Below are 11,742 nucleotides of genomic sequence, written 5' to 3'. Positions count from 1 at the left end.
GAACCATGGATTTCAGTTAATGAGTAGCCATGGATTTCAGTTAATGAGTAGCCATGGATTTCAATTAATGAGTAACCATGTATTTCAGTTAATGAGTAATTATAGATTTGTTTCAATGGGTAACCATGGAATTGAGTTGATGAGTAATCATGGAATTGAAGTGGTGCTATCAAACTCTCTGGTTCTGCTATATAGAATCGATTTTAATTTATGAAATAGTGAAGCCAATTGTATGTCTTAATATGAATTCGTGTATTTGTAAAATGTAAACATAAAAGAAGCTACGGCCAACACTCTATGACTGGCCCAGTGTTCTAGTGATTATTATTTACAATGAATACGTCATTTAATCTCGAGGAAGGTATTGATCTCCGCTCTACAGACTAGTCCTTGTTGATACAATACCACTATCTGTCCGAAGCAAGTTATTGTGAATGGATGAAAAACGTCGATTGGCTTCTATGAAAGTGGTTCAACAGAAGAAAGCGTGACCTGAATGATACAATAGCAATCAATAGGAAGTAAAATGATATACGACGTTGACTTTATCATTATGACCTTTTAATAACGTTGGCAGATCTAGACGGAGACTGTAAAAACTTTATAAATGCAAGGTAAGTAAAACTTTTCTACTTTTCTACTATTTATGAATGAACTGGAAATAGTTATTACAGTACATTGAAGATCAAAAGCCAGTGGTCTGTACTATTACAAAGATTAACGTTAATGAGTTTCAATCAGACTAACGTTTCATTTGGAATTACATGTAGATAGCCAGAATATCACAAAAACAACTGTAGAGTTACGTTTGTTTCTAATATTTGTTTTACTTAATTCGGACCTGACAATAAATGATTTATATCGAAGCGAACAAAACCATTGTATGTGACTTTATCATTGAATAAGTATAGATTACATTTGCAGTTGCATGGGTCTAATATTGGATGAGATTGTTAGATATCGTGTGATACTTCCAAGCATGTGTATTAACTGACTCTCTTTATTACTACAAATTACTTTCCATTCGTTCTACGACTTGTTGGTTTATTTGATCGTGGTCTAGATTCCTTAGCATCTTAATAAAATACAAAATGTCAATATGTTCCTGATCAGAAGATTAATATGATTCCATCGTTACATATTTAATGTCTAGGTTTTGTCTCTTTTTGTTGGAAGTGATGTCAAAGCGATTCAAATGATGTCCTCTCTAGTTATCGCTGTTTATAATTATAAAACTTAATAATCTTGACCATTAGTGGACATATTTAAGAGAGCGCATCAATGAAGAAGTTGGATGACAAAAACAACTCAGAATATGTATTTAGTCAATATGCGGATGATTCAACACTAATATCATTAGAAAAAAAGTATATTCTTGATCGAAACCTTTGGAGAATGTTCTGGATTGAAGGTAAACTTTAACAAAACTCAAGCTGTATGTATTGGGACAAAACGGGGCCGCGGAGAGGGTATCAAAACAACACCAAAAATGTATTGGAATGACAGTGGTAAATTCAGGCTATTAGAAATTTTAGATGATTCATCAAACATATAATATATAAATATTTTTGATACCAATTTCACTGAAAATATAAAACAATAGAGAATATCTTATCTAATTGGGATTTCAGGAATTTATCAATCATTGGTAAAGTGACGGTGTAGCATGATATTTTGGATTATGCTGAAATGACCCCGGGTCAAAATACCATTATGGCAAAACCTGTTCACATTAATTTCATGAAATTCAATAATCTTATTAGGCTATTCCAAGAGGATGGAAGAGATCGGTCAATGACTACAGACAGAATATTGAAATTATTGTACATAGCAACTTAAATAAAGTTAAAAGTATCGAAAAACTACAAAAAAAATAAGATTATTTCAAAGGTGACAGAATGCCCTGTTAAATCTCATGAGAAATGGTATACCTTGTTAGATATATCTCTATGCAGAAACGAGTAGGGGAATATAGAATTACACATTAAGTATTTTTTAGTAATACAATGTTACTGAAAATGTAAGTTCTTGAACATGGAGAGTGCAGTTTTTGCAGTAGAGCACCAGAAACAATATGCCATCTCTTTTGGGATTGTCACATATCCAATCATTATGGACAAGTCCTATTAACTCTCTTTATCAATGTTATAGTATATGGCTAGAAAGAAAACCTTACTCTTTCCTACTTGGTGTCACTAGTGACAACCAACTAATGGGTCTTTATATAGTAATTCTTTTGATTAAGAAATAAATACATGTCTCTACAAAGACAATACACACACATTCTAAATTGGGAAAGTTGTAAAACCTTTATTAATAATTATGGAAGTTTATATCTATATTCGGTTTACAATCTTCTAGTCAATATGGATCGAAAAACCCGACATAAGTGGGAAAGAATCAGATCTATCCTTGTCTAAATCCAATAATTCCAATAATTCCAATAATAATCTTGTCCGATATCACGTTAGATCAAATATGTTTTTTTCTGTAAAACATATATACGGGTTAGGTTTAGGATTAGAGTAATACATATATACGGTTTAGGGTTAGAGTAAAACATATTTATAGATAAGGTTGAGGGTTAGAGTAAAACATATTAATGGGTTTGGTTTACGGTTAGGGTAAAACATTTATACGGATTAGGTTTAGTGTTAGAGTAAAACATATCTACGGGTTTGGTTTAGGGTTAGAGTAAAACATATCTACGGGTTTGGTTTACCGTTAAGGAAAACATATTAATGGGTTAGGTTGAGGGTTAGAGTAAGACATATTAATGGGTTTGGTTTACGGTTAGAGTAAAACATATTTATGGTTAGGTTTAGGGTTAGAGTAAAACATATTATGGTCTAGGTTTACGGTTAGAGTAAAACATATTTATGGGTTTGGTTTAGGGTTAGAGTAAAACATATTATGGGTTAGGTTTAGGGTTAGAGTAAAACATATTTATGGGTTAGGTTTAGGGTTAGAGTAAAACATATTTATGGGTTAGCTTTAGGGTTAGAGTAAAACAATTATGGTAGGGGAGTAAAACATATGTTAGTTAGGGTTAGAGTAAAACATATTTATAGATTAGGTTATGGTTAGAGTAAAACATATTAATGGGTTTGGTTTACGGTTAGGGTAAAACATATTTATTGGTTAGGTTTACGGTTAGAGTAAAACATATTTATGGCAAAACTCAAAATGAGACGAGCAATCAATTTTCTTCTGGGCAACATTCTTATTAAGGAATATTAAGAGGGACGTGATTTTATCTGTTTGTATATTTTGGTTGGTTTATTCGTCCCGTGAACAGCCGGGATTTTGAGGTTGGACCTCCTTGTAGAAGATGACTTCCTCACAGAACTTGCTAACACAACAACAACAACATAGTCCGGATGGTTACTCAGCTAATGATGAAGCTGTAATTATAAGGCATCAACACAATGTTGGATATAAGTACAGTGATATGACGACCCGAGTGAATTTACAGAGGACACACGTACACTTAATGATTAATATATAACCATATTTTACAGTTAGTTAGTCCGTTTATAATTCGCGAGGAATGCCCCGGACAGCAGTCTAAATAAAAAACGGAAACTTTTATAGGAAATTAAGGAAGGAACTAATAAAATATGACGATTATAAAGTCATCAAGCCTAGCTCTCTGTAGGACATTATATTCTACGTAAGTATCGGACACATCTCGCCTTGAAAATCAAATATGTATGTACATTGTAAAACATTGCTCCAGTGTATAACACTGAACTCAACACCGGCATTTACTATCACTATCCTAAATCGCAAACCTTAACAATACCATCGGAATTGGAAATCAACAAGTCTGATCTGAGTGGCATAGTTAATATCACCAAATTCTTTATATGTACTGTCGATATCAGTGCCTAAAACTGAGGATTTCAGAATCACCAACAAGCATATCACATAATTCAAAGGTAGAATTTTACATTCTTGTTTGATTAAGCAGTTTGGCCAAACTTTGGTTAAATCACGGATAGCATGCAGTTTGTTCAAAATAATAAAACAAAATTAGTGCACAACAGCGCATTAACAATGACAGCAGCCATTGCACGAATGATAACATTAGGAAGCTATTCCGACGAGCAGACGTGTCGAACCTCCCAGAGGGATAATACAGGCGGCCTTATCAGGTCATCGCATACACGTACCACCATAATTAAGTATTTATCATCTATTTATTAAGTATGCACAGTGATCATCGCTCTAAAACTAGGAACAGGTGTCAGGGAATATAAACTGGATCTCAGAGATTGAACTTGGCTAGCGAAATAATTTCTGTTGGTGGTCAGTGTTTTGACCAGGCTGCTGTAAAAAAAGTTTGACCAGTAAATAAGGTTTAACCAAGCGCCTGTAAATAAGATTTGACCAAGTGCCTGAAATTAAGATTTAACAAGGCGCTTGTAATGACGTTTTGACCAGGCTCCTGTAATAAAGGTTTCACCAGACGCCTGTAATTAAGGTTTGACCAGGCTCCTGTAATTAAGATTTGTCCAGATTCCTGTAATTAAGGTTTGTCCAGACTCCTGTAATTAAGGTTTGTCCAGACTCCTGTAATTAAGGTTTGTCCAGGCTCCTGTAATTATGGTTTGTCCAGGCTCCTGTAATTCAGGTTTGTCCAGGCTCCTGTAATTATGGTTTGTCCAGGCTCCTGTAATTAAGGTTTGTCCAGACTCCTGTAATTAAGGTTTGTCCAGGCTCCTGTAATTAAGGTTTGTCCAGACTCCTGTAATTATGGTTTGACCAGGCTCTTGTAATTAAGGTTTGTCCAGGCTCCTGTAATTATGGTTTGTCTAGACTCCTGTAATTAAGGTTTGTCCAGACTCCTGTAATCATGGTTTGTCCAGGCTCCTGTAATTAAGGTTTGTCCAGACTCCTGTAATTAAGGTTTGTCTAGACTCCTGTAATTAAGGTTTGTCCAGACTCCTGTAATTAAGGTTTGTCCAGACTCCTGTAATTAAGGTTTGACCAGGCTCCTGTAATTATGGTTTGACCAGGCTCCTGTAATTATGGTTTGACCAGACTCCTGTAATTAAGGTTTGTCCAGACTCCTGTAATTAAGGTTTGTCCAGACTCCTGTAACTAAGGTTTGTCCAGACTCCTGTAATTATGGTTTGACCAGGCTCTTGTAATTATGGTTTGACCAGGCTCCTGTAATTAAGGTTTGTCCAGGCTCCTGTAATTATGGTTTGACCAGACTCCTGTAATTAAGGTTTGTCCAGACTCCTGTAAATAAGGTTTGTCCAGATTCCTGTAATTAAGGTTTGTCCAGACTCCTGTAATTAAGGTTTGTCCAGACTCCTGTAATTATGGTTTGTCCAGGCTCCTGTAATTAAGGTTTGTCCAGACTCCTGTAACTAAGGTTTGTCCAGACTCCTGTAATTAAGGTTTGTCCAGACTCCTGTAATTATGGTTTGACCAGACTCCTGTAGTTAAGGTTTGTCCAGACTCCTGTAATTAAGGTTTGTCCAGACTCCTGTAATTAAGGTTTGTCCAGGCTCCTGTAATTATGGTTTGACCAGGCTCTTGTAATTAAGGTTTGTCCAGACTCCTGTAATTAAGGTTTGTCCAGACTCCTGTAATTAAGGTTTGTCCAGACTCCTGTAACTAAGGTTTGTCCAGACTCCTGTAATTAAGGTTTGTCCAGACTCCTGTAATTATGGTTTGACCAGACTCCTGTAATTAAGGTTTGTCCAGACTCCTGTAATAAGGTTTGTCAAGGCTCCTGTAATTATGGTTTGTTCAAGCTAATGTAATTATGTTTTACCAGGCTCCTGTTAAAAGTAACAACCAACCAACGTAAAAAAAACGGCATCTTATTGTTCAATTGTTTCGATTTCTTGATTTAAAATGCATTTATCTATTGTGGTATATATGCATACCAACTGAGGTTTAAAGAGTGATTATATTTGGTTCGAAGGTTTCTATAGAGAGTAGTATTATCAAAGCAAGATATTGGATAACCAAGTGCGCGCTTATAGCTTTAATACACACATATTGAATTAATGTGTTCACTATATCGAAACACTTAGCCGCGCACCATAGCCTTTATTTATATAACTCAATGAGCTATGAGTTTCAATGAACAAATCCACAAATAGAGTATAACTGATGAATTAATCCACTAATAAGTAATACGCTAGTCCACCGATACATTATAACCAATTTATTGTATACTTAGTAATAAATACAGGCTTTTTGCATATGCATTATGGCACCAAATCCCCCGACCCGTAATCGTCACCTATGCATTCTTGATTAAGCAATGCACCCTTAACCTACTTCGCGGAACCCCTCTAGATTTTGCAGCTCATCCAACCATCCAGGTGTCACGGGATTTGACGTAGATGCTGTGATACAAGGAAAAACGAAAAACAAACAACGAGGCGTCTTGTTGACGAAGAGATAAGGACATTTGATACTAAACATTTGTTCGAAGCAACGTAATGATCAAGACACAGGAATTAGGAGCAGGCAGAGCGAAAGAATAATAATTTACAGTGAATCAGATTAATTTGTCCATTCTTGATCTATGATATGTGCCAATCATAAGGACATTAGTGTTTAGAAATTATTGTTAATATGATAAATATAAGAAATTTATAAATACTTCAAACACTTAAATATTACAAATAAGTTTCATTTGTTGGTTTGTTTGTTTGTTTGTTTGTTTGTTTTTGTTTGTTTTTAATTAGTATTATTATTATTTTAAAAGAGATATGGCGCACATTGGCTTGTTTCGACATAACGATGACCATTTTCAAAATAAAATAAATAAATGTTAAAAACTGAGTTTTCGAATACAAACCTTTAATCTATAACATATAGGTATTCTTATTTGCGAAAAATGTGTTAATTGAAACGGATATTTCATTAAATGACCATAAAGTTGCATCATCGGGCAACTTTCGATTTTTTATTTGTTTTGGTTTTTCTCGCTTTCAAATCTTTTGTTTGACATGGAGCGCATTGGACCTTTACAATGTCTTATTTGATTTTATGTACCAAAAGACAACTAGAACCAAATTCGTAAAAAGTGGTCCACCGATGCGCTTGTATATAAATATTATATATATCTATATATAAAAAGCAAAACAAAAAGAAACGTAGTTGATGAAACATTTTAATTTAGCATTAATTGGACTGACTATTACTGATAATATAAACTTTGCTAACCCTAATACCCTAATCATAAGTAATACGCTAATCAGCTAATACATTATAACTAATATGTTAATCAACTAATACAGTGAAACTTGTGCGAAAATCAACTAATAAATCATAAGTAATACGCTAATCAACTAGTACAATATTACAGATATGCCAATTAACTGATAAGGTATAACTGATAAGCCAATCAAGTAATATAGTATAACTAATACGCTAATCAACAAATACAATATAACTAATATGCTAATCAACTAACACAGTGAAATTGTGTGCGCTAATCAACTAATAAATTATAATACGCTAATCAACTAATACATTTTAACTAATACCCTTATCAAGTAAAACGTTACAACGTATAAGCGAATCAACTAATATAGTATAACTAATGAGGTAATCAACTATTACGGTTTAAACTAATGCGCTAATCCACTGATACAGTGTAACTAATGCACTAATCTACTTATACATTATAAGTAACTCGCTATAGATCAATTTATTATCCATTAACGAAAACGTATCACTAATTAATTCTATATGACGAAATACGCCGAAGGATGCGTCGATTCCTGTATCCATGTCAATGAACTTATTTAATTGTTTTGTAAAAGCAAAGTTCCCGACTTAATGGCAATGTTCACAGTATTATTTAGTCGGCCTCTGGGCATTTTTGCTGTCGAATTGTATTTTGGAGTGAATTACATTGTGGATGTTTTCTGTACTTTGCCGGGGTCTTAAAAATTAATAAAAAAAAATTCGGGTCAATGATTGTATTTAAAATGAAATAAAATAAAGAGAAACTTGGATATATGCTTTCGGATGTCACGGACGTTCTGGTTGTAAAATGATTGGCATTTAATAATGTGTTATCTTGTTTACTAACCTCTTCTCTGCTCCTGACAATGCCTATGGAAGCGGACAAAAGTGGCATTTCAATACACAGAAGTCCTATTGAATCATTATCGGAACATATACCCTCTTTCTATATCGGTGCATATACCACCGTAGGCGTCATTGTCCTGATAGGTATATATATATATCCAAGTCCCAAATGATATACGCTAATCCAAATCAATGAATGATGTTAAAGTTTACAGATGATTGTCCATTTGAGATACTACGCATTCTTATGAACATCAATGTGTAGTAAAATGATGTTCATTAAAACATCAGAATATCATAAAATACAAAATGTCACTGGGTGTGTATCAAAGGCCTTTACCAAGTGGTATTTCCCTGTTAATGGTATCCTTCGTGTTTTTGATGATGAACTGTTGGAATACATCAACATTAGTATACAAATGAGGCCCAAAACGCCCCATACACAATGTTCCATTGGGATATTTGGCATTTCATTGTTCTGAAAACTAAATCATTTATATTGATATGAATCCGGCATATTGTCTAAGTGCTTGGTTTTACATCGGATACCACAAAGGACATTTATAAAGCCCATGTAGCAGATCTAGACCAGTATTTGACAAACACTTTTACGCGTGTACTTACAGGATAGCACTATAGGATAGCACTATAGGACATGGAATTACTGGGGGTGATTCTCACTGTATTGGCTGTCAAAGGTAAGTGATGTTAATGTTTCCATTTAATCGATGTTGTGGTCATCCTCCGTATGGGAAAGTATTTCGACACAACGTTTTGCGTATGAGAACAAGCATTCAATGAAATAGCATCAAGTACACAAGTGATGATGATAATCAGTCGATCAGCATCCTCCGATCGTAAAGTTTAAATTGGCATTATGATGGCGGATATTGCATTTAAGATAAAAACTTGTTATTGTTCAATTAAGTGACATTGTATTTGCGATAGCTGCCGTATCTATCCAAAATCAGAATTTATGCATTGATATCATGTTTGAATTCCTGTGTATTTATACATTGATATCATGTTTGAATTCCTGTGTATTTATACATTGATATCATGTTTGAATTCCTGTGTATTTATACATTGATATCATGTTTGATAAATTCCTGTGTATTTATACATTGATATCATGTTTGAATTCCTGTGTATTTATACATTGATATCATGTTTGAATTCCTGTGTATTTTTGGGCTATCAGCTCCATATTATCGCGTTGATGTGCTATCAGTTTTTAGTGCTTTCGTCGTTATTCTTCTCTCTTCCTTTGAGCTGTCTTAACTCATCTTGTGTACAAATATAAAATTATATCTTGTGTGTCTTTCAAATGTGTCATTGACTTTTGTGTAGCTTTGTAGCTTTCATGATATTAAATTTTAAAAAATCAACAGTGTGCCTTTTGATCTAAGATGGAAGAATGATAACATTTAATGTAACCCAGACCTCGTAAATTCCTCACTCTATCACACACTGGAGATTTCTAGGTAGCTTTGATATAAATGTTCAATGAGATATTTGCTCCAAATAATATTTGAATTGTTCATGTGTTCCCTATAATAACATTGCGATTTAGAATTATTCATGTTTTCCCTATAATAACATTGCGATTTAGAATTATTCATGTGTTCCCTATAATAACATTGCGATTTAGAATTATTCACGTGTTCCCTATAATAACATTGCGATTTAGAATTATTCATGTTTTCCCTATAATAATATTGCGATTTAGAATTATTCATGTGTTCCCTATAATAACATTGCGATTTAGAATTATTCACGTGTTCCCTATAATAACATTGCGATTTAGAATTATTCATGTGTTCCCTATAATAACATTGCGATTTAGAATAATTCATTTGTTCCCTATAATAACATTGCGATTGAGATTATTCCTGTGCTCCCTATAATAACATTGCAATTTAGAATAATTCATTTGTTCCCTATAATAACATTGCGATTGAGATTATTCCTGTGCTCCCTATAATAACATTGCGATTGAGATTATTCATGTGTTCCCTATAATAACATTGCGATTTAGAATTATTCATGTGTTCCCTATAATAACATTGCGATTTAGAATTATTCATGTGTTCCCTATAATAACATTGCGATTTAGAATTATTCATGTGTTCCGTATAATAATATTGCGATTTAGATTTTTCCAGCTACGATAGCGATTATTTAAACTATCGATTCCACGGACACATCAAATCAATTGTGACAGGATTGAAATGTCACAAATTCTGGCAAATTAAAATGTTTTCTTTCACGATATATTTCATTAGCATTCCCTTTGTTGATATTATTGCTGTGTATATCCTGATTTTTTAATTCCATACATCAGGATGTAAATGACTATAGCAAGGTTATGCACCATAAAATGTTACATGTATCTATTGTGTTATCTAATTATTGTAATGTTGATCAATGTGTACCAATTAATGCCTTTCAAAACATTGCGTATTTCAGTTAAAATTCATTGTTTTAATTATTGTTCGAAAGAACTATTTGAACAAAGATGTATCAAATAATGATGCTAATCCTTATTTTGTATTCAGTAAAATCTCCTTACTTAGTACAGAACGCAATATTTTCCCATCCTTTTTTCATGTGTTAACCATATTTCTATGCACACATATTATTATTAATCATTATTATTTTTATTTCGGAGCTTCTTGGGTGTAATTCTCTTTCAATGCTTTCTGACTGCGACTTTTATTTGTAAGTCCGACATTTATGTAACGTGCAGTATATCATGCCAGTGATTTCAGGAGTGACCACGGACTTACAAGACCAGTTAGTCAGGGACCTATTCGCCAGATACGATCGTGACGTCAGACCCCAGTGTGAACACAATGACAAGGTCAATGCTACAGCGGATATGAGCCTACGTCAGATAATTGACCTTGTACGTGTAAAACATGTTGCTTATTTTTTTTAATTTATTGTTTTTCATTCTGCATTATAAGGGAATAATTATGCATCAAGAAAATTGCGTCATTCATTTCGTCTTAATTTGAATTTTAGGTGATGTCATTATTAGTTCTCGACTGTTGTTACATACTAACTGTACTGTTTCCATTCGGAAAACATTACGTGAAACTGTTATCTGGTTTCAATGAAATAAACCAACATTTTGATAGGAAGTTTTAAATGTTCAATAGATACAAAGGATTTATATATGCTGTTAATCTCTTAAGCATTGGTATGTTCGTTAATGCCAAATTGTATGATTAAAACTAACCATTGATGCGTTTTGATATTATAGAATATGTATTGTCTTCTTGTCGAAAATAAATTGTATGGAATAATGTAACTAACAACATTAGCTCTATTTCAGGATGAACCAAAACAAATTTTAAAACTAAACGTGTGGATTAGGACGGTAAGTTGAACTAAATTATTCTTCTTGAATTGAAGGATTTAGTTCTGTGATATACTTTTTTCTCTAACAATATATAACAAAGCTCGAACATTAAAATACTTTTTGGAATTATCCTGCCCGACATACTTGTGGAACGACTTTATGTAAACATTGGTAAATATATACTAACTCTATCTCATATCACCCCAATAAACATAACCAAAGATCTATACAATATTCAATGAACACGTGTGCCTATGCATCTTAAAACCTGATGAAACTCAATGTAACCTAACATAACCTCT

General features: G+C 33.4%; 1 protein-coding gene across 2 annotated transcripts in view; it reads left to right on the top strand.

The window, feature by feature from the left end:
• Nucleotides 1–462: 462 nt before the first annotated feature.
• Nucleotides 463–11,742, top strand: part of LOC117335066 (neuronal acetylcholine receptor subunit alpha-10-like) — a 32,403-nt gene continuing 21,123 nt past the window's right edge. The window contains exons 1-4 of one of the 2 annotated variants that reach the window (XM_033894988.1): nucleotides 463–614; nucleotides 8,700–8,771; nucleotides 10,845–10,981; nucleotides 11,414–11,458. In XM_033894988.1, coding sequence (XP_033750879.1) covers nucleotides 8,729–8,771; nucleotides 10,845–10,981; nucleotides 11,414–11,458 — 225 coding nt within the window. In that variant the 5' untranslated portion in view covers nucleotides 463–614; nucleotides 8,700–8,728. Of the gene's footprint in view, nucleotides 615–8,699; nucleotides 8,772–10,835; nucleotides 10,982–11,413; nucleotides 11,459–11,742 lie in introns of both variants that reach the window. The other variant, XM_033894987.1, reaches the window with a different exon arrangement.

The sequence above is a fragment of the Pecten maximus genome, chromosome 9 (assembly GCF_902652985.1).
Source record: "Pecten maximus chromosome 9, xPecMax1.1, whole genome shotgun sequence".
NCBI classification, from domain to species: domain Eukaryota; kingdom Metazoa; phylum Mollusca; class Bivalvia; order Pectinida; family Pectinidae; genus Pecten; species Pecten maximus.
The sequence above is the reverse complement of the archived record's forward strand: the minus strand, read 5'-3'. Positions and strand labels throughout refer to the sequence as shown.